The following is a 24,637-nucleotide window of genomic DNA, read 5'->3' as shown; positions in this document are numbered from 1 at the left end:
TTGGGATTTGTGGAAGAATTCCCAGAGCCTCATTCTCCTGATGAATTCCTCTGTGTCTGCCGCGAGACCGATGGGGTCCATTTTGGTGGTGGGGCAGAAATTGAGCCCTCGGCTGAGAACTTCAATTTCGTCTGGTTGAAGGGTGTGGTCGGACAGGTTGACGATGGACTTCCCTGTGGTTTCAACCGTGGTACCTGGGGAGGCTTGGTTGCTGCTGCTGATGCCGAGTTTTTCAAGCTTCCTGTTCTTGATGTGCATGTAGGCAGCGTAGTTCCGTTGCCTCGTCTGTTTGGCGGTGTCTCGTAGCTGGTCTGCTGTGTCCTGAGCACAGACTGAGAACATGGACTCCATCTCGGTTTTGAGGTTGCGGCGTCTGCTGTAGAGCTGGTGACGAGATGGTTGAGGAGTGTGCGAGAGGTACGACGGCAGAGTCTCTCAGCATAGTCTGTGTTGTAGGTCGACTTGAGTGGGTTCGTGATCTGTAGTCCTTTCGGGATCTTGTCTGTTTTCTTGCATCTCTGTAGAAACTTGATGTCTGTGTCGATGTGCGCAATCTTCTTGGAGATCCTCTCCACTTTGAGCCGGCAGTTTGTGGTGTCGATAGTAGCCATGGTGTGGAGATGCCGGAGTTGGACTGGGGTGGACAAATGTAACCTTCGACAACCAGTTCTTTACCCAAACACATGGAACAGCCATGGGGACCAAATTCGCACCCCAATACGCCAACATCTTCATGCACAAGTTCGAGCAGGACTTCTTCGCTGCACAGGACCTCCAACCAATGCTATACACCAGATACATCGACAACATTTTCTTCCTATGGACCCATGGCGAAGAATCACTGTAAAGACTACACGATAACATCAACAAGTTCCATCCCACCATCAAACTCACCATGGACTACTCCTTAGAATCGGTTTCATTCTTGGACACATGAATCTCCATCAAAGACGGACACCTCAGCACTTCACTCTACCACAAGCCCACGGACAACCTCACGATGCTCCACTTCTCCAGCTTCCACCCTAACCATGGTAAAGAAGCCATCCCCTATGGACAAGCCCTGCGAATACACAGGATCTTCTCAGATGAGGAGGAACGCGATAGACACCTACAGACACTGAAAGACGCCCTCGTAAGAACGGGATATGACGCTCAACTCGTCGATCGACAGTTCCGACGGGCCACAGCGAAAAATCGGGTAGACCTCCTCAGAAGACAAACATGGGACACAACCAACAGAGTACCCTTCGTCGTCCAGTACTTCCCCGGAGCAGAGAAACTACGCCATGTTCTTCGCAGCCTTCAACATGTCATCGATGACGACTAACACCTCGCTAAGGCCATCCCCACGCCTCCACTACTCACCTTCAAACAGCTGCCTAACCTCAAACAGACTATCGTTCACAGCAAATTACCCAGCTTTCAGGAGAACAGCGACCACGACACCACACAACCCTGCCACAGCAACCTCTGCAAGACGTGCCAGATCATCAACACAGATACCATCATCACACATGAGGACACCACCCACCAGGTACATGGTACATACTCATGTGACTCGGCCAACGTTGTCTACCTCATACGTTGCAGGAAAGGATGCCCCGGAGCATGGTACATTGGCGAGACCATGCAGACACTGCGACAACGGATGAACGGACACCGCGCAACAATCGCCAGGCAGGAGTGTTCCCTCCCAGTCGGGGAACACTTCAGCAGTCAAGGACATTCAGCCTCCGATCTTCGGGTAAGCATTCTCCAAGGCGGCCTTCGAGACACACGACAACGCAAAATCGTCGAGCAGAAACTGATAGCCAAGTTCCGCACCCATGAGGACGGCCTGAACCGGGATCTTGGGTTCATGTCACGCTACATGTAACTGTAGTGTATGTAACCTGTACCACCTTAAGAGGATACCTTAAGGTGATGGACTACTTTTTGATGGCTCCTGTACATTGTAGTACCGGTGGTGACCACACCGGTATATAAACCCTGCGGAGCAAAGTGTATCCCAGTTCAGCCCTGACCCTCAATCACTGAAGACCTGTTTAATTACTTCTGTCGTCTGTGTCCTGTTATTCAGCATAACTACATTTGAAAACACCGACTCAACAGTGGCAACGAGTCTGATCTTACCTAGCGGCAGTTGCATCAAAGGAGGCTTCGCCTCTGAAATGGGCGTCGAACAAGGACATCCACCCTCAACATCCTGCTGGGCACTGCATAGCACGGGAGGCCATCGGGAACCCGGGTTGGTTTCTGGCCACGAAGTCAAACATCAGTGAACATCCCTTCGACGACAGCGGCAGGTAAGCCCGATCGAGCGGCACGGGGGGGAAGTCGGCCGAGTTGTCAGTAAGAGAAGGGGAGGGAAACGACGAAAAGGGCGGAGAACACGACCGCAGCCGGTGTCAGGGGCCGGACTGCAATCGGGGCAGAGACGTGCAGCAGCCAGAAAAGCATTTATGACCACAAGGACCGCGGGAGCGGCGGGGAACAAGAGCAGCAGCGTAGGGGAAAATAAAGGACAGCTGGGAGGCGAGAACGGCAACAGCACGGTAATCGCCATTTTGAGTCGGCGGGGGAAGAACACAAGCGCGGGAAAAGCCGCCAAGCGCGGGAAGCCGCCATTTTGAAATAAATAAATAAATAAAATAATAATCATATCCGAAGGAAAGGAAACTCAACAAGGATGCCAAAAACGGGTAACATCACTGCTTTTGATAGCGATGTGGAAGATTGGGCCACTTATGTAGAACGCATCGAAGTTTACTGTACAATGAATGAGGTACCGGAGGATAAGAAAGCACTAACCCTATTAAACTCGATGGGTGCGAAGACGTACGGGTTATTAAGGAACCTTGTAACACCAGATAAACCGGAAGGAAAGAGTTTCACGGATATTGTTACTATCCTGCAAGAGCATTTAAACCCCACGCCGCTGCTGATAGCGGAACGATTTAAATTCTACAAAAGAATTCAACTTAAAGAAGAAAGCAACGCTGAATTCTTAACTGAACTGCGCAAGTTATCAAAGTACTGTCAGTTCGGTACAGGACTAGCAGACGCACTGAGAGATAAGTTTGTGTGTGGGCTCCTAAGGGAAGGAACCCAGAAGTGACTGCTAGAGGAAAAGGATCTTACGCTGGACAAAGCTTTCAGCATTGCAGCATCGCACGAGGCAGCAGCACGAGGCGCTGCAGAGATACAGCAAAGGCCATTGGAATTCAGCACCAATGAAATGGCATTGGGTGCAGTAAAGTGCTATCGTTGCGGAAGGACAACGCATGACCAGAACCAGTGCTGGTTCAAAGATAAAGAATGCAGGCAATGTGGCAAACTTGGTCACATAGCGAGAGTATGCCGGTCAGGAAAGAAGACCAGCAGCAAAAAGTCGCCGCAGGAGAAGTACAAAAAAGTACACAAGGTGACGGAGAACAGTTCGGATGAACAGAAGATGGATTCAGACTCCAGCAGTAAGGAACTGGGTTGTCTAAAAATACATAATGTGGGTAACACAGCAGACCACCAAACTATCTGGGTCATGCTTCGGATAGCAGGAGTCCAAGTGAAGATGGAATTGGACACTGGATCGGCATTAACGGTCATGAATAAGCAAGATTACAAACGGTTATTCTCGCACATTCCCCTGAGGGATACGGAGATTGTATTGAAAACATACACTGGGCAAATAGTATACCCCAAAGGAAAGATAAAAGTAAATGTGGTCTACAATGGTAAAGAAAGTCAGAAAGTGGACTTGTATGTGTTACCTGATGGAGGTCCGCCACTACTGGGACGGGAATGGATCCGGAGAATAAATGTGGACTGGCATTCCATACAAGCACTGACTGTAGATGCCTGTAAAGAGGACGACATCAAACCTAAACGACTGTCCAAAATATTGGACGATGCTAAGGAGATGTTCCAACAGGGACTGGGAACACTGAAAGGAATTATGGCAAACATCAAGGTTGAAGAACATGCAAACCCAAAATTTTTCAAAGCCAGACCTTATGCGATACGACCTGCTGTGGAAGCAGAGCTGGAAGGGCTAGAACGTTCAGGAGTACTGTCCAAGGTGGACTGGAGCGAATGGGCCACACCCATTGTTCCTGTCATGAAGCGTTCGTTGAGCAACAAGCCGGGGGAACCTGGGAGGGTTCGCATCTGTGGCGATTTCAAGATCACTGTTAATCCGGTTCTTCACACGGTGCAATATCCGCTACCGCGGATTGAAGATCGCTTCGCTGTCTGGCGGGAAACACTTCACCAAGATAGACCTGGCGCAGGCGTACCTACAGATGGAAGTTGATGAAGCGTCACGCCAGTATCTCACGATCAACACACACAAGGGCTTATATCGGTATAATAGACTGGTTTTTGGAGTGGCATCGGCTCCAGCGATTTGGCAAAGGGCCATGGAGCAGGTATTGCAGGGAATTCCAGGCACACAATGCTACCTGGACGACATCCTGATTACAGGAGATGATGATAAGGATCACCTCACGAATTTGGAGCAGGTGCTCACCAGATTGAAAGAATATGGGCTCAGAGTTGATTGCCAGAAATGTGAGTTCTTTCAAAAGCGAATCTCGTACTGCGGCCACGTCATTGACCAGGAGGGGCTCCATAAGTCACCTGACAAGAGCGAAGCTGTTGTGAAAGCTCCTGCTCCGGAAAATGTATCCCAGTTGAGGTTGTTCCTTGGGTTGGTTAACTATTACCACAAGTTTCTTCCAAATTTATCCACGGTGTTACACCCGCTGAACACTCTTTTGCAAATGGGAATACCATGGAAGTGGAGCGATGATTGTAAGTGGGCTTTTCAAAAGAGCAAGGCACTGATCACCTCGAAGGAAGTGTTGGCTCACTTTAACCCAACGCTGCCTATTCGCTTAGCTTGTGATGCTTCTCCATATGGTGTCGGGGCAGTGCTCTCACATAAGTTTCCAAATGGCTCGGAAAGGCCAGTCGCGTTCGCATCCAGATCATTGACCTCCGCAGAGCGCAACTATGCTCAGATAGATAGGGAGGTTCTCGGCCTCGTGGGGAGTTAAGAAATTTAACCATTACCTGCAAGGCCAAAAGTTTACGCTGCTGACAGATCACCAGCCGTTGGTTTCCATTTTCAACCCTAAGAAGGGTGTTCCGGTAATGACGGCGCAGAGGCTTCAGAGATGGTCCCTTTTCCTAGGGGCACATCAATATGATATCGAATTCAAAGGTACAAAGCAACATGGTAATGCTGATGGGCTGTCATGCCTGCCACTACCTACAGCGGAAGAGGCACCGGCAGTTGACCCTGTCGAGATATTTCACTCGACCATCATCGAATGCTTACCAGTCACCAATGCGGGTATTGAGAGAGAGACCCGAAATGACCCGACACTGTCTCGGGCCTACGACTTGACAGTGAAGGGATGGCCAGTACATGGCGACCCACTGTTACCAGCATTCTCAGCCAGACGAGAACAGCTGTCCGTATGTCAAGGAACATTGATGTATGGAACAAGGGTGATTATTCCTCCTAAATTAAGGGAGAGAGTTCTGAAGGAATTGCATGAAGGCCATCTGGGGGGAGTCAAGATGAAAAGCCTTGCTAGGGCTTGTGTGGTGGCCAGGTATCGACAAACAAATAGAGGATCTGACTAAAAGCTGCTCAGGGTGCCAAAAAGTTCAAAACACAACTCCAATTGCACCGCTGCATCCGTGGGAATGGCCTTCAACCCCATGGCAACATGTGCATATTGACTTTGCAGGTCCATTCATGGATTCCATGTTTTTGATAGCAGTAGACACACATTCTAAATGGCCAGAAGTGATTAAGATGTCGACCACTACCTCGGAGAAGACGATCGCAGTTCTAAGAACCATATTTGCAAGGAATGGGTTGCCGGAACAAATATGTTCAGACAACGGACCACAGTTCATGTCAGAAGAATTCCAGAAATTCATGAAAAAGAATGGGGTGAAACACTATACATCTGCCCCATATCATCCGGCTACAAATGGGTTGGCTGCGAGATTTGTACAAACGTTCAAAAAGGCGATAAAGGCCATGAGCGAAGACCATATTCCACTACAACACAAGGTGGACAATTTCCTGATGGCATATCGAAACGCCACGCATGCAGTGACAAATCAAAGCCCTGCCATAATGTTCTATAACGGGAGGTTGCGGTCCCGGTTGGATTTGTTAAAACCCAATGTGCGAAGGGAAGTCGAAAACAAGCAATTCCAGCACGTAAATAACAAGGCCACTCGGAGTTTTGAAATAGGACAACCAGTGTTGGCCAGGGACTATAGGGATGATAAATGGCAATCCGGAACAATTCATGCCCGACAAGAACCCTTGATGTACACGGTAGACGTTGGAGAGAACGTAATACGATGTCATGCTGACCAACTTGTGGAATCGAGAAGAAGGGTCGACCCCATGTCTACGGCAGAGACACCAGTTGAAGAAGTTATTGAGCCTGTAGCATCTACCTCAGACTCGAACGTACATGATGATGTTCAATCCATAGGAGATCAAATGGAACCAGAGACCCCTGAAAGACGTTATCTGGCCCGGATCAGGAGGCCTCCTCAGAGACTGAATCTTTGAACAGTTTTGTGTGAAAATTGTATATATGTTATCCATGTAATGTTTAAATTGGGGTGTACACTGTTAAGCTAAAAGGGGAGGAATTGTAGTGTATGTAACCTGTACCGCCTTAAGAGGATACCTTAAGGTGATGGACTACTTTTTGATGGCTCCTGTACATTGTAGTACCGGTGGTGACCACACCGGTATATAAACCCTGCGGAGCAAAGTGTATCCCAGTTCAGCCCTGACCCTCAATCACTAAAGACCTGTTTAATTACTTCTGTAGTCTGTGTCCTGTTATTCAGCATAACTACATTTGAAAACACAGACTCAACAGTAATCCCACCTGACATAGGGTCATCCAGACTTGAGTCGTCGTTGGCTTGTTCTCTCTACACAGATGTGGCCGGACCTGCTGTGATTTCCAGCAAAAAAAATATTTTTTGTCTTTTTTTGTTTTTCACACAGACCCCAGCATCTGCAACATTTGACCCCTTGTGACCCCACCTCATTGTTCTTTGATGTAATGTTTTCCTGACTGACCTGTTTGGACACCATTCACACCTTTGATTGCTGTGATTATCTCTCTGCCGAGGTGTGATAAATGGCAGTTAGAAAGATTACCTGTAAACATCTGACATTATTCTCTGACTATATAAGCTGTGTCTTTATGCATCTCTCCACTTCACCTGACGAAGGAGCAGCGCTCCGAAAGCTTGTGACTTCAAATAAAGCTGTTGGACTATAACCTGGTGTTGTGTGACTTCTTACATTTGTCCACCCCAGTCCAACTCTGGCATCTCCACACCATAAAATAAGTTTGAAGTTAGAGATGTGTAGAGTTTTCTTAATGGTGAACTGTATTCATCTGTGCTACTAAATATGGTGATGTGTCTCAGTCCCCCTTTGCAACTATATTTTCTACTTCAAAATTGTTATTCCAAGGTAGCTTGGTAAGATGTTCTATATGCAGCTTCCCCAGCAGTGATGGCATGAAGTTTAAATTTCACATACATCATGAATAGGGAAAAATAGGATGTGGGTAGCATTCCTTTGTGTTGTCACGGAATTTTAATTTCATATATAATTGTAGAGGAAATTCATTGTTAACTTTCTGTCCTTCAGCTGCACCTGCCCAGCAGTTCTGAGGAGCATTTCTAACACTTTTCTTGCATTCCTGAGCAGGATAATAGAAAAAACTTCTTCTCTGATTGGTGTTCCCTTTCTCACAGTTACATCCAACTTGTCTGTCTTCGTCATATCCTTTCCTTCTATTTTATCAATATATTCCTACAGCTGTTGTTCCTCTGAACTTTTCTCTCTTCTTCTGCTTAGCATGTTCTTCCACCTACCTGTTTTCTCACTATGTTGAAATCACAACTTACTGCACTGTGTACCATTCTAACTTATTCTTTCTCAGGAGATCAAGGCTTTGGAACTCCTGACTTTCTTAAGTTTTCCTTTCATCAGTGAATCTACGTGCTTTTTAAAGGCCAAGTTTGGTATGAGCCAACCACTACTTTGATTTATCTCAACTTTTCACCTACTCTTTTCAACTTTGGTAGTTTTCAGTATAATGGAGTCTTTATCCTCCAACTATGTTTCACAATTAATTCAAACATTTTGAAACACAAAATCAGGAATAACTGAGACACTAGTAATAATTACATTTCTAGACCAGGTTAAGGGGAGATTTGATAGAGGTGTTCAAAATTATGTGGGGTTTTGATAGAGTGGATGGGTAGAAACTGTTTCTATTGGCAGGAGGGTCAGTAACCAGAGGATACAGATTTAAGGTAATCCGCAAAAAATCCAGGGGGGAAATTAGGAGAAATGTTTTTATGCAGCAAGTTGTTATGATCTGGAATGCACTACCAGAAAAGGTGGTGAAAGTAGATTCAATAGTAACTTTCAAAAGGGAATTGGATATATATTTGAAAAGGAGAAAAGCAGGGTAACGGGACTAATTGGATAACTCTTTCTTTCCAAGAGCCGGGACAGACACGATGGGCCGAATGGCCCCCTTCTGTGCCGTATATATGAGTACATAAATCTAGGCTGGCTCTCCAGTGCAGTGCTGAGGGAGTGTTGCACTGTCGGAGGTGCCGTCTTTCGGATGAGACGTTAAACCGAGGCCCCGTCTGCCCTCAAGTGGATGTAAAAGATCCCATGGCACTATTTTGAAGAAGAGCAGGGGAGTTATCCCCGGTGCCCTGGCCAGTATTTATCCCCCAGTCAACATAACAAAAACAGATTATCTGGTCATTATCACATTGCTGTTTGTGGGAGCTTGCTGTGCACAAATTGGCTGCCACGTTTCCCACATTACAACAGTGACTACACTCCAAAAGTACTTCATTGGCTGGAAAGCGCTTTGGGACGTCAGGTGGTCATGAAAGGCACTAAATAAATGCAAGTCTTTCTTTCTTTATAATTCTGTGATTAAACTGAGGCTCCACATGCCTGTTAAGTCTGACTTAATCCCATTCTCCTGTACTATGTCAATACCCTTTCAATTTTTTTTCATTTTTCAAATATTCATTTCCTGTTTGAAAGTTACTATTGGAAAGAGAAAGATGTTGAAGTATCAAGTATGACCTGTCATCAAAACTGGCGCATTCAAGAAGTTGAACCCTCTTGCATATGACTACAATAACCAGTTAGGACAAACCCCAAAAAACAGAAAGGTGGATGCGAATAAGAGGTTACGGTGAAGAGTTTAAATGTAATATTTTCACAAAGAAGCAGCTAAAGGGCTTGACAGCCTGGTGACTGATGTTTCAGACCATCATCTATATCAAAAATTAGTTTTTCTTGGGCTTCGTAAAGAGATGCGTTTGTTCTTTGCTTTTGGGTTATGTAAAATGCTATCAATTCACTGTTCATTCAGCTCTAATAGTTTAGCATACACTTTAAACTTATATCTTGACTGGAAAGCTAACTTAAATTTAATCATCTTGCACAAGCAGTCATCTGCAGCCTACATGCTCACAACACCTGGTTTGCCACCAGGATGGGAAGAGCGGAAAGATGCAAAGGGACGTTCCTATTATGTAAACCATAACAACAGAACTACTACTTGGACTCGCCCAATTGTGCAGGTATGAAGACTGTCCTACCACTCCACAGAACAAGACAACATTGAGATAATAGGCCTTTTAATTTTTTTTTCCAGAGCTTCTATGCTGGTTCAATCGGACTTGTGCTGCTTTCTGTGTGGAAGTTAATTTTCGAATGTACAGGATTGTAAATCATGCCAAAAACAGTATGTGTAAAAATAGTTGTCTTGTATGCATAGTAATCCGAATGATGTCACCTGTGAGCAGATTGACACGCGGCAGAACAGTGTGTATAACGCCACTGCTTTGCACCATGATGATAACTACAGTTCAAGTGGAAAACTGAAAACTGTATTGGTTGAGTAAGATGTTTTGACTGTTTTAAATCCAGTTAAGAATGTGAGATATAAAACCTTCCAAGCAGATAACTTGGTATTCTTTGAATATTTCTGGTTGTTTTTGTTGGTTTAAACCACTCGTTGTATTCTGCGTGTTGCATAGTAAGCAACTGATGCTCATTGAGGGATAACACATGTAGAGTCTACTTTTTGTTAACAATTACAGTGAGAAACAGAAGTAAAAACACTAATAACTCTGAAAAGCCAATTGGAATGGAACCTTCAGATGGTCCTTGTACTGCTGAGTGGACCTCTCGTATAATTTTCCACTTGTTGGGTTGCAGCAACTCAAGGAGTAAAATATTAATACACTCCTTTGGGGGGGGGGGAGGAATCCCTGAAACTTGTAGAAGTACTCAATGCCCATAATTTACAATAGAGAATTATGTGCAAAAATGAATCTTGAGATTTGCCAGATTAATGTTGTTTTCTAGATCTCCAACATTGGTTTTAATCGAAATCAGCATAAAAGTGTGTAACTACTTCATTACAAAAATAATTTTGCTCCCGACCTCCAGTGTGATAAAATGATACTCAATGTTCATTTAAGGAGTCAAATTTGCTCTACAAAAAATTTCCACTGCAGCCTATTCAGCATCATTTGTCTGGGTCAAAATCCTGGAACTCCCTACCGAACAGCATTGTGGGAGATCCTTCACCACAAAGACTGCAGCAGTCTCGAGGGCAACCAGAGGTGGGCAATAAATGCCGGCTTTATCAGCAATGCCCGGGTCCCATGAATGGTTTTTTTTTTAAAAGAAGGAAAATACAGTAAATTTAATACTGGCAACATGTACGAAATCAAATTGCTGTGAAACGACTGAAATCTGAACTTTTGGCTTTTTTTTAAATCTTAGAATGTTAGTCAGAAAATTATCAGAAGGAAATACTTTGAGCCATTTAAACACTCTGTGTGTTGTAAATCAGAAACCTGGATTGTATGGAATTTTCAAGCTTTAACTTGTAAAACAATTCAATGGCATTTCTGATGCTGCTATAATCTAAACATCAAAGCAGGTCTTCCCTGAGCCAACTACTAACTTATTCTTCTTCATACTACTAGCATGCAGACGATGGTGCATCAGGTTCAACAGCCAGCAACAGCCTTTTAAGCGAGCCTCAGATAAGGCGGCCTCGCAGTCTCAGCTCACCCACAGTAACCTTATCAACCCCGATGGAGGTGAGAGTTGAGCGTCTTTCACTCCTTACAAGACTCTCAATCACCTTAACATTTCATTCTTTCCTTTCTTCCGCCACTGCCTATTTTCTTCAGCCAGTGCAACCTTTCATTCAGCTGTTTATCCCAGCTAATCCACTTACTATTCTTTACCTATAATAATGATTATCTTCCTTCCTTTGTAAAACAGCTCTTGCATGAACTCTCTCTCAAATTGAAAGCTTTTGTGATCTGTATTTAAAAATTAGCTGTTATAATGAGTATTCCCAGTGAACTGTGCTTATGTTCTATGTAGTAAACTGGTGTCTAGTTACTAAAACTATGACCGTGCCAGTATTCTCATGTTTAAATAGAAATTGTGTGATCATATATAATTAGGTATTTATTGTAATTTAGCTTTTGGATTTCAGGTGTCAAATGTCATCATTAACAGTGTATGTTCTCAGACAGTCATAACAGTTGCTGCTTTATTTTGAAAACTGATGTCTGCTTAAATATAAATTGAAACTATTTGTTTAATGACTGTTGTAAGCAGGTCAACAATGTTGTACTGAAAGTCCTGTGAGACCGTTACTTGAGTTAAAGACTGACGGATTTAATGAGGCAATGCTTTCTGCATAATGCAGTACTTAGAATCTATTAGCCATTAATGATAAATTAATCGATTTTCCCGTATGCATAATGACAATACATAGGTGGAATAGGTTTACCCGTCACCTTTATTGATGATAGACTTGCGTTTATATACATTTTTTTAATTATAAAGCCACTTATTAAATCTGCTCATGTTAATACAAATCTTGATCATCATAGAATTTCATTGTTTGAAAGAGGTTCAATGAACATTTAATTGTAGTTATACCAAAGATCAGACTAGTCTATGTGGAGTGTCAAGTGTGAGCATAGTAGTCCAGTGGTTATGGTACTAGACTAACAACCAGTATCCCACCTTGCCAAGTTGTGAAACTGAATTAATAAATATGATCATGTGTAAGCCAACCCAGTTGTAAACAATCTCCATAAAGTTCAGTAATAAGAAGAAAATCAGATGGACCCAGCAGCAACAACCCAGGCATTATATCAGGATAAGACGAGAGCAATCTCAGCACAGTCAATCCTGCAAAGTCATCCTTACTAACTGATGCCCAAGTTGGGACAGTGTCCCATAGACTAGTCAAGCAACAGCCTGATATAGTCGTACAGAATACATCTATCGCCCAACATCCCACCAAAGTTCAGGCGAGCGTGACCCTTGTCAAACAAGGTCCTCTAAAATGCTGAGTCAGTACCCCTTCATTTTGAAAGTCACTTGGTGGAAGTCTTGAGGGCAACTAGGGTATAGAATGTACTCTGGGTGTGGAACTTCAATGTAGTAATACCACCACAGACCAAGCTGGCCAAGTTCTTTTAAAGACAATGTCGCATCCTCAGTGTGAGGACATCCTGCATTGTGTAATGTGGCACTACCACTGTGCTAAGATGGACAGATTTCAGACAGCCCAAAACTGGGCATCCATGGGGCATTCAGTTGCATTCACAACTCCTCCGATAATAAAGCAACCAATGCCAGCCGACAGCAGGACTTGCATCATGTCCAGGCTTGGGCTGACATGTGCAGGTGACAATTTAAGTGTTAAGTAATGGCCATTTTGAAAAATGAAAAAGCCCAGCCATCTCTCTTTGACCTTGAATTGGCACCACCATCATTGAGTCTCCATCATCAACTCTTAAGGGTCACCATTGACCAGAAACTAAACTGGACCAGTCATATCAACACCATGGCTACAAGAGTAGTACAGATGAGTGGCTGACCTCCTGCTTTTTTCACTGTGTCCAAGGCTGAAGTCAGGACTGTGATGGGATACTTGCCACTCGCAGTCGGGACTGTAGTATGTGGGATTTTGTGGACAGCAAAACTGTCCCGGATTCCTACATCTGCAGGAAATGTGTCTGCCTTCAGTCACTCTGGCTCAGAGTCATTGAGCTGGAGTGAGAGTTAGAGACACCCTGAAGCATAAGGGAGGGGGAGGAATTTCTGGACAGTTTTATCCAGAATACAGTCACACCCCAGGGGAAAGCACAGGTTCAGGAAGGGGAGGGTGTGACCATTAGGGAGCTGGGTAGCGGGGACTTAGGAGAGGTTGAGAAGGAGGTCCCGCAGACACTGGTCCTGTCCAACAGATACAGTGTACTCGCTACCTGTGAGGACAAGGAGAAAGACTGCAGGGAGGACAGCCACAATGCAGACCGAGGCTCAGAAGGCTGTCCAAGAGTGGGGGGGGGGGGGGAGGGAGAGAAGAGCAGAATAGAAATGTGGTAGTGATGGGGGACTCTATAATTAGGGGGATAGATGGCGTCCTCTGCAGCCAAGAACGAGAATCCCAATGGGTGTGTTGCCTACCCGGTAAGGGATATCTGGAGGCGGCTGGAGAGGAATTTGGACAGAGAGGGGGTAAATCCAGTTGTCGTGGTCCATGTCGGAACAAACGACATAGGCAGGAACAGGGAGGAGGTCCTACTGAAGGAGTATCAGGAGTTGGGAGCTAAATTAAAAAGCAGGACCTCGAGGGTAATAATCTCTGGATTATTGCCCGAGCCACATGCAAATTGGTGTAGAAGCAGTCAGATCAGGAGAATTAACACATGGCTAAAGGGCTGGTGTGTGAAAGAGGAGTTCCTTTTCATGGGACACTGGCACCAGTTCTGGGACAGGAAGGAGCTGTACTGATGGGACGGGCGCCACCTGAACCAGGATGGGACATTAATAAACTTGCAGAATGGGCGTATAATTGGCAAATGAATTTCATTTACATTCGGCCCAACCAGCCCATGCTGGCGTTTATGCTCCACTCGAACCTCCTCCCATCTTTCCTCATCTAAATCTGTCAGCGTAACCCTCTATTCCCTTCTCCCTCATGCTTGTCCAGCCTCCCCTTAAATGCATCTATACTATTCGCTTCAACCACTCCCTGTAGTAGCGAGTTCCACATTCTCACCACTCTTTGGGCAAAGAAGTTTCTTCTGAATTACCTCATGGGAACACCATAACCTCCAAGTCACACATCATTCTAACTTGGACACATCGTTATTCCTTCATCATTGCTGGGTCAATATCTTGGAATTGCTGTCCTAACACCATTGTAGGAGCATCATCATTGCAAGGACTGCAGTGGTTCAAGAAGGTCTGCCACCACCTTCTCAGGGCAGCTAGGAATGGGCAACTAATACGCCCTTGCAAACGTTGTCCCAAAAGCAATTTCAAAAGAAAGACAGACACAACCAGCTATGCCTCATTATGCATCATACCTACTATAGCTTGCAAATGTGTAGTTCTGTGTTCCCCAGCCATCTCATTTTTAATCTTGTGGCAAAGGGGTAGGACCTAAATTCTGTCTAACATTAAAAGATTTAATGCTAAGTCTAAAAATTTCCCAAGAGGCCCAACTGCTTACCTGGGTACTTTTAAAACATGACTTCATACTGGGCTAAAGTTACAGTATATACAGAACAAATTCCAAGTGGTGTTATGCTACCTACCATGGTCTCGTATCTTGGCTTCAGTGCACTCAGAATTTAGATCAGGACCTAACTTCCGCATCTTAAGTGGTATTGCATGAAGGGCCAAATTTTGTAGTGGGAGGAAAGTGAGATGAGGACGGGGCACAAATTCATAAAAGCTAATATAAAATCAAAATACTGCAGATGCTGGAAATCTGAAATAAAAACAGAAAATGCTGACAATACTCAGAAGGTCAGGCAGTACCTGTGGAGAGAGAAAGAGAGTTGATGTTTCAGGTCGATGATCTTTCGTCCCTATTTATTTCAGATGACAGCTGTGATGATTCTGCTATTCACATTTACACCTCTTCTAGACCCATCTTTTGCTTCTTTACTTGTCCCATTACCATCTCCTTTTGCTTTGTACAATCATCCCTTTTGTCATTTAATCACTCCTGCCTTCCACCCTATCACAGACCTTCCCTTTGTTCTTTCCTCCCCTCCTCACTGTCCCTGCCCCATACTTGCTTAAAATCTGTTAGACCTCGAACTTTTTCCAGTTCTGATGAAAGGTCATCGACCTGAAACGTTAACTCTGTTTCTCTCTGCACTGATGCTGCCTGACCTCCTGAGTATTCCCAGCATTTTCTGTTTTTATTTAAGTTATTTTAACTTGACTTTCACATCAGTGGAGATGGCATAATGAAATTTACCTTGGGATGGGGGAGTGGGAACTGTGTTGTGTGCGTGATCACCAAGCTGGCTATCCTACGATTCACCGTGCGCACACCCTGGAAGATAGGTTGGTAATATATTAAAATTCTTGTCTATCGGGCACACTTCCTGTACAGATGCCCTTACTTAATGTTGCCACAATTTTTCAGTCAAATTTTTGGCATTAACGTTTTTGCTGTCATCACTCTATGGACACATTTTATTGATTGACTCAACCTAACACACCAGGAACTCAGAACTGAAGAGGTGTAGGGGACATGTGCATCAAAAGCGTGGAAAGCAGAAAATGAGACATTATTATGGACTAATGTAAACAGCCAATCCCGAAAGACCAGTCGGAAGAGTCCACCAATATTTTGAAAAAAGTTGAATCAAATCATCCAAAATGCTTTTTGGGGAAAAAAAATATTTCTCCATAATTACAATTCCTAATGTCCAAAATAAGGTTTTGAGCAATTTTTTTAAAAAAAACTAACAAACACAATAACACGATTCAATTTATCATATGAATCATCTTTTATGTCTTTTAACACATTTCATTAAAGCTTTTACTTGAAGTCTCCGCCTTTTCCATAAACCTGGGTTTGGACTTAAAATATATTTATTATTAAGGAGCGTGCAAGTGAGGTCATGGGAGTATGCAGGCATAAGTGTGAGGGGAGGAGTATATTGCACAAAGGAATGTATAGGATTAGGAATCAGCAGTGAGGGTGCTCCAACCCACTTTCCTCCCGTTAGCTACTGGTGTTTAGAGTTTCGAAGAATGAGAGGGGATCTCATTGAAACTTATAAAATTCTAACAGGACTAGATGCAGGAAGGATGTTCCCGATGGCGGGGGAGTCCAGAACCAGGGGTCACAGTCTAAGTATAAAGGGTAAGCCATTTAGGACTGAGATGAGGAGGAATTTCTTCTCCCAGAGAGTGGTGAACCTGTGGAATTCTCTACCACAGAAGGCAGTTGAGGCCAACTTATTAAATATATTCAAGAAGGAGTTAGATATATTTCTTAAGGCTAAAGGGATCAAGGGATATGGGGAGAAAGCAGGGACAGGGTACTGAATTTGGATGATCAGCCATGATCTCATTAACTGGCGGAACAGGCTCGAGGGGCCAAATGGCCTACTTCTGTTCCTATCTTCTGTGTTTCTATGGTGCTGTCATTTGATTAATCCTGTCTTTCCTGTACTGAGCCGAAAAACCAGCACCAACTCTTGAAGCATTTAGGATCTACAAATACAGTATAAGTGCTTTAAAAGTTAGAAGCTTATTTCCCACCTCATTGCTCAAGAAAGAGCGATTTTGCTTTTCTAAAGCTACAAATTTGGCATGGAGAAAGAAGTGCAAGGCACAGACATGGAGGAGGGCAGGGCATAGGGTGGATAATGGGAAGGATAAGCAAGAGAGGACAGTATCGGTGGCTGGCAGAAGGCAGGACGAGGGTAATGTATAGTGTGATGCAGTATACAGAATGAGGTGCAACAGTAGTAGGGAGAAGTTCTAATACTTATTGTCAGGATAAATGAAACACTCTTGAGTAACTACATGGGAAATAATGTCATTTTTATTAATATATATGCCAGATACACATTTTGTTATTGGTCACAATTTGTGTCACGTTCATTCTTTTCGATCTTGCTTTAAAAAGTACAAAAGAATATAAGAAATAGGAGCAAGAGTAGGCCATTTGGCCCCTCGAGCCTGCTCCACCATTCAGAAAGATTATGGCTGATCTTCTACCTCATCTCCACTTTCCTTCACTATTCCCATATCCCTTGATACCCTTAATATTCAAAAATCTATCGATCTCTGTCTTGAATATACTCAACGACTGAGCCTTCACAGCCCTGAGTGAAGAAATTGCTCCTCATCTCAGTGGCTGACCCCTTATTCTGAGACTGTGACCACTGGTTCTAGACTCCCCAGCCAGGGGAAACATCCTCCCAGCATCTACCCTGTCAAGCCCTGTAAGAATTTTGTATGTTTCAATGAGATCACCTCTCATTCTTCTAAACTCCAGAGAATATAGGCCTAGTCTACTCAATCTCTCCTCATAGGACAATCCCCCCCCATCCCAGGAATCAGTCTGGTGAACCTTTGTTGCACTCCCTCTATGGCAAGTATACCCTTCCTTAGGTAAGGAGACCAAAACTGTACACAATACTGCAGGTGTGATCTCACCAGGGCCCTATATAATTGCAGTAAGACATCTTTACTCTTGTACTCAAATCCCCTTGTAATAAAGGCCAACATACCATTTGTTTTCCTGATTGCTTGTTGTACCTGCATGTTAACTTTCAGTGATTCGTGTACAAGGACACCCAGGTCCCTCTGAACACCAACATTTCCCAATCTCTCACCATTTAAAAAATACTCTGCTTTTCTATTTCTATTTTTCCTACCAAAGTGGATAACTTCACCTTTCTCCACATTATATTCCATTTGCCATGTTCTTGCCCACTCACTTAGCTTGTCTATATCCCCTTGAAGCCTCTTTGCATCCTCCTCACAAAATACATTCCCACCCAGCTTTGTATCATCAGCAGACTTGGATATATTACATTTGGTCCCCTCACCAAAATCATTGATGTAGATTGTGAATAGCTGAGGCCCAAGCACTGATCCTTGCGGTCCCCCACCAGTTACAGCCTGCCAACCCAAAAATGACCCGTTTATTTCTACTCTGTTTTCTGTCTGTTAACCAATCCTCCATCCACACTAGTATATTACCCCCAATCCCATGAGCCCTAATTTTGTTTAATAACCTCTTGTGTGGCATCTTATCGAATGCCTTCTGAAAATCCAAATACATTACATCCACTGGTTCCCCCTTATCTATTCTGCTAGTTACAACCTCAAAAAAACTCTTAACAGATTCGTCAAACATGATTTCCCTTTCATAAATCCGTGTTGACTTTGCCCAATCCTATTATTATTTTCTAAGTGCCATGTTACCACATCCTTAACAATAGATTCTAACATTTTCCCTACTACTGATGTCAGGCTAACTGGTCTGTAGTTCCTCGTTTTCTCTCTCCCTTCTTAAACAGTGGGGTTACATTTGCTACCTTCCAATCTGCGGGAACCGTTCTGGAATCTATGGAATTTTGGAAAATGACAACCACTTCATCCACTATCTCTATAGCCACATCTTTCAAAATCCAAGGATGTAGGGCATCAGGTCATGGGGATTTATCAGCTTTCACTCCCATTAAATGTCTCCAGCACACTTTTTTTCCCTCATACTATTTTCTTTCAGTTCCTCATTCTTGGTAGACCCTTGGTTCTCCACTATTTCTGGGAAGTTTTTTGCGTCGTCTTCTGTGAAGACAGACACAAAGTATTTGTTTAATTTCTCTGCCGTTTCCTTATTCCCCGTTATAACTTCTCTTGTCTCAGCCTGTAAGGGACCCACATTTACTTTCGCTAATCTTTTCCTTTTTACATACCTATTGAAGCTTTTACAGTCTGTTTTTATGTCTCTTGCTAGTTTACTCTCATATTCTATTTTCCCTAGTAGTATAAAGGAACTTTGACAAACATGAAATACTAGAATCAGGATATCTGTAGTCTCTTAATTGACATCTGTATGGACTTAGCGAATGGTTACTTTGAAGCAACAGTCCCTTAATTGACCTCTATGAGCCCAGTGTTTACTTTACAATTAAAACAGCCATTGTTCTTGTAAACAATAGCGAGTTTGGGGGGATTACACCATTATTCATTTGGGGGAAGGTTATGCATAAAAGTCTTGATTTAAACATGCAAGGTGAATAATTAATTTAACCATTAAAATGTGAATTGTGCATCAATTTACCAGTGTAGCTGGAAAACTTGGCTTTTTTGTTGTTGAGTCTTTGCACCAGCTGCTTTTACCACAACCAGTGCCCAGACCTTCGGATTTGAAACCAGGGTGATTTTTTGCTGGATGATTAGCTGAATTTACTTGTTTTTGTAGTTGCTAGAAGATGCGTTTTCGTTCCTCTGAAAATACCTGAAGGGCATCAAAATTCAAAGCAGCCATATTGGGTAATACGACCGCAAATGCAGAATAAAGTACAGGCAGACTATGGTTTGTGAGTTGAGTGATGGATGAAGTTTGTGGCTTTTAAGAATGTTCATGGTTTTGGCAAGTCACTGCTTGAGACTGATCTCACAAGAACACCAGTCAGTGTGGATTCAATATCATGTATAATTGAGAGTAGTCACTGGGCTGTCCTGCGACTTGAAACTCCTTCTCCAGATTAAGTATTGGTAGGTATGAGGAGCCTTTGGTGCTTTGGGTGTCAAATCGCCTGTAGTATACTCCTGAAGATGAATGAGTGGATAAATGCATGAGGGAGGGAACAAGGTTATCTAGCTTTGATTTTTACATAGAATTTGCAGAAACAGGCTATTCGGCCCAACTCGTCTATGCTGGTGTTTATGCTCCACATGAGCCTGCTCCCACTCTACTTCAGCTAACCCTATCAACATATCATCTATGATCTGCTCTTCACTATTCACATACTTTATTCTTGTCCTCTTTGCTGCCTATTTGTAACTGAATGTTTGGACCATAATTCTTAATTTTGACCAATTGCTTCATTTGCTAATTACACCTCCTACTGCAGGGTGTCAAAAATCCACATAGGTGGTCTATTTGCAGCACTTTTGTGCATTGTAGAATTAGGAAAGACCCCACACTTCACCTAAATTTTAAGTATAAAACTTCTGCAGCAAGTACTTGCTCAGTAATTTCCACCAAGATGATGCTTGGTCTATTGTTAAGCTATTTGCAGGATGCAAAGAATGAAAGCAACCAGACCAAAGGTAGGTGATCCTTTCAGCTTAAAGACTTTGATTGAACTTTCTTATTTGCACTCTTCCTTGGTTGAATTATTATTATATTGGTTGAATATATTTGGCTTAGTACAGTCTGGCTAAAGGCTTTGCAATATTGAGTTACAAGTATCATGTAGACTGTTGCACTCAGGGTATCTGCAAAGTTAATAGCTTAACTGGACCATTGCAAGTTAGGTGAAACTTAGGTTTTATCACATTTATTTCTACCAAATCAATGATAAAAGCAGTTGCTGAATGGTTTATCTGAAGTGGAATATTATTTCCTGAGATTTCATGCAGGAGTTACATTAATTTAAAAAAAAAAAAAAATGGCAACAATTATTTAAATTGAATTGACCAAACCCCGGTCCATATAAATAGTTTAGATATATGATTGTTTATATTTTTTCAGGGTGCTAAAGATCCCCCTCTGCGCAGAGCTGTAAAGGACACTTTCTCTACTCCTCAGTCTCCACAGCTTTCGCCTTATAATTCACCAAAGGCACAACATAAGGTTGTGCAGAGTTTCCTACCTCCTGGCTGGGAAATGCGCATAGCTCCAAATGGCCGGCCTTTCTTCATCGATCACAATAGTAGAACAACAACATGGGTAAGTCCTAAACGCTACCCAAAAGTATTTTTCCTTTCCTCTTTTGTAGTGCAACATTTAATAAACTTACATTACAGTATGAATTTGGGGTTTTGAGGGCTAGGAATGCTAACATTACTTGGATCTATTACATGAGCCATGTGGTGAAGTGGTTGTGCTAGTGGAGAGTGTCTGTTTGGAATTAGAATGTCAAAATTATTCATTTGTTAGCTGGAGACTATATAGTGAGCAGTAATCTGCAAAGTTTGGTAAATATTTAAGAAAATGTTTGGTGTGGCTTGCTAACTTTAATCTCTGGACTGGTTCCTGTAAAGGTGTCTTTGCCATTGCAGAGAAAAACAAACCATTCCTTTTTACAAACTAAAAATGGATCCGTTTCTAAAATATTCTTAAGCAGAGTTTGCATGAATAGTACTAAACATCCTAATACTGTACTGACAGTGAGACTTACTGCAACTCTGTCCTTTTGTCTTGCCTACCTACAAAAACTTCATTAAATTTTCATCAAAGTTTAAGTGTAATTTCCTTTTGAATATTGGACTTTTTTTTAAAAAGATGCCAAACAGCTGTAACCACTAGCTTTATCACCTCCGTATCCTCTTCACTGAACTGGTTAGCTGAGTTCCTGTTGTCAAATTTTAGCTTTCTTATGAAAATTACTACCTATTAAAGTTAAATCTATTGAAACGGGAAATGATTCTCCGATTATATTCTCAATATCTTTTGACGATGTGCCTGCTGGAGCTTTTTCTGGCTTCAGATTGTGCAACCATTAGTGATGACTTGTTATTTGTGTGGTTTTACAAATTGTGTATAAAGTACTGTATACAATTTTTCAACATTATACAGATTGTTATGATTTCTGGACACTAGATTTATTTTGAAAATGTGTGTTCACACATTTCTGCACACTACAGTATCCTGATAATGATGCTTAAGTTCAGGTGGAATCTCTGTGAATAGGAATGATGGACAGGAGGGGAAGGAAATTAACTCTACTATAGATTATCAGGTCAGAAGCAGCATTTGGACCAAGAACTTGGAGGTAAATAAGAGAAGCAAATACAACAGCAAATTCAGTTGTCATGAGTGACCTCAATTTACCAATGATAGATTGGAAAGTAACACACAATACCAATCTTTTAAAAGGGGCATAGGGACAGCCCATGAAACTCCAGGTCAGTGAAGCTAATGGCCATTGTGATTAAAGTATTAGAAGGCATTGTGAAAAATGGAATAATGGAACACCTAGATATATGTATGACATGATGAGAGGAATCGGTGTATATTTATGGGAGGGAGGTTAGTGGAGGTGAGAATGTAGGTGTACAGTTGTCGAACAGTTGTTACAGATAACTAGAGAACGAATTGCTTCTGGTACTAATTAGCAGAACTCGAGATGGATAAGTCACTGGGCAGTGATAGCATGCACACTGGGCTGTTGAAGGAAGTAAGAAAGGAGATAGCAGAGGTTCTTGGCTGCAATTGTTCAATCCTCCTTAAACATGCACATTGTAGAGAAGCGTGCAATATGGGCACAGCAGTCATCATGGGTGACTTTAATCTACGTATAGATTGGGCTAACCAAATTAGTAACAATACTGTGGCGGGGGAATTCCTGGAGTTTTTACAGGGTGGTTTCCTGGACCAATATGTCGAGGAACCAACCAGAGCTCAAGCCATCTTAGACTGGGCATTATGTAATGAGAAAAGATTAATTAGCAATCTTGTTGTGCGAGGCCCCTTGGGTCGGAGCGATCATAATATGATCGAATTCTTCATTAAGATGGAGAATGAAGTAGTTGACTCAGAGACTAGGGTCCTGAATTTAAATAAAGGAAACTACGATGGTCTGAGGCACGAGTTGGGTAGGATTGATTGGGGAATGTCACTCAAAGGGTTGACGGTGGATAGGCAATGGCAAACATTCAAAGACCGCATGGATGAACTACAGAATTTGTTCACCCCAGTTTGGCATAAAAATAAAACACAAAAGGTGACTCAACCATGGCTAACAAGGGAAATTAGGGATAGCATAAGATTCAAGGAGAGGACATATAAATTGGCCAGAAAAAGCAGTAAACCTGAGGATTGGGAGCAGTTTAGGATTCAACAAAGGAGGACAAGGGGATTAATTAAGAAGGGGAAAATAGAATATGAGAGTAAGCTTTCAGGGAACATAAAAACTGACTGTAAAAGCTTTTATAGATATGTGAAGAAAAAAAGACTGGTGAAGTCAAGCGTAGGTCCCTTGCAGTCAGAATCAGGGGAATTTATAATGGGGAACAAAGAAATGGAAGACCAATTAAATACATATTTTGGTTCTGTCTTCACAAAGGACGATACAAATAACCTCCCAGAGATGTCAGGGAACATAGGGTCTAATGAAAGGGAGGAACTGAAAGAAATCAGTATTTGTAGGGAAATGGTGTTAGGGAAATTGACGGGATTGAAGGCCGATAAATCCCCAGGGCCTGATAATCTACATCCTAGGGTACTTAAGGAAGTGGCCCTAGAAATAGTAGATGCATTGCTGATCATCTTCCAACTTTCGGTGGAATCTGGAACAGTACCCATGGATTGGAGGGTAGCTAAAGTTACTCCACTATTCAAAAAAGGTGGTAGAGAGAAAACGGGGAATTACAGACCGGTAAGCCTGACATCGGTAGTGGGGAAAATGCTGGAGTCCATTATAAAAGATGTAATAGCAGAGCACTTGGAAAACAGTGACAGGATCGGACAAAGTTAACATGGATTTACAAAAGGTAAATCGTGCTTGACTAATCTACTGGAATTTTTTGAGGATGTAACTGGTAAAATAGATAAGGGAGAACCAGTGGATGTGGTGTATTTGGACTTTCAGAAGGCTTTCGATAAGGTCCCACATAAGAGATTAGCATGTAAAGTTAAGGCACATGGGATTGGGGGCAAGGTATTGACTTGGATAGAGAACTGGTTGGCAGACAGAATGCAAAGAGTTGGAATAAACTGATCTTTTTCCGAGTGGCAGGCAGTGACTAGTGGGGTACCGCAGGGATCGGTCCTTGGACCCCAGCTATTCACAATGTATATTAGTGACCTAGACAAGGGAACTAGATATAATATCTCCAAGTTTGCAGACGACACAATGCTGGGTGGGCATGTGTGCTGTGAGGAGGATGCCGAGAAACTCCAGGATGATTTGGACAGGTTGGGTGATTGGGCAGAAGCATGGCAGATGCAATATAATGTGGATAAATGTGAGGTTATCCACTTTGGTGGCAAAAACAGGAAGGCAGATTATTATCTGAATGGCAATAGATTGGGAGAAGGGGAAGTGCAACAAGACCTGGGTGCCCTTGTGCACCAGTCGCTGAAGGTAAGCATGTAGGTGCAGCAGGCGGTTAAGAAGGCAAATGGTATGTTGGCCTTCGTAGCGAGAGGGTTTGAGTACAGGAACAAGGATGTCTTGCTGCAGTTGTACAGGGCCTTGGTGAGACCACATCTTGAGTATTGTGTGCAGTTTTGGTCGCCTTATCTGAGGAAGGATGTTCTTGCCATGGAAGGAGTTCAGCGAAGATTCACCAGGCTGATACCTGGGATGGCAGGAATGACTTATGAGAGATTGGGTCGATTGGGCTTATACTCGCTGGAGTTTAGAAGAATGAGAGGGGATCTCATTGAAACTTATAAAATTCGAACAGGACTAGACAGACTAGATGCAGGAAGGATGTTCCCGATGGTCGGGGAGTCCAGAACCAGGGGTC

At 43.0% G+C, this 24,637-nt stretch overlaps 1 protein-coding gene across 9 annotated transcripts in view; it reads left to right on the top strand.

Moving 5' to 3' along the window:
• Positions 1–24,637, top strand: part of nedd4l (NEDD4 like E3 ubiquitin protein ligase) — a 577,353-nt gene that overhangs the window by 498,905 nt on the left and 53,811 nt on the right. For 5 of the 9 annotated variants that reach the window (XM_085974389.1, XM_085974354.1, XM_085974362.1 and 2 more), the window contains 3 exons: positions 9,562–9,693; positions 11,113–11,229; positions 20,694–20,891. The exons of 1 other annotated variant lie outside the window; for it this stretch is intronic. In XM_085974389.1, the coding sequence (XP_085830515.1) occupies positions 9,562–9,693; positions 11,113–11,229; positions 20,694–20,891 (447 nt within the window). The remainder of the gene's footprint in view (positions 1–9,561; positions 9,694–11,112; positions 11,230–20,693; positions 20,892–24,637) is intronic. 3 more of the 9 variants (XM_085974372.1, XM_085974369.1, XM_085974374.1) reach the window with 3 other exon arrangements.

The sequence above is a fragment of the Somniosus microcephalus genome, chromosome 2 (genome assembly GCF_052327205.1).
Source record: "Somniosus microcephalus isolate GS21.2 chromosome 2, FLI_Smic_1.0, whole genome shotgun sequence".
Taxonomy (NCBI): Eukaryota; Metazoa; Chordata; class Chondrichthyes; order Squaliformes; family Somniosidae; genus Somniosus; species Somniosus microcephalus.
The sequence above is the reverse complement of the archived record's forward strand: the minus strand, read 5'-3'. Positions and strand labels throughout refer to the sequence as shown.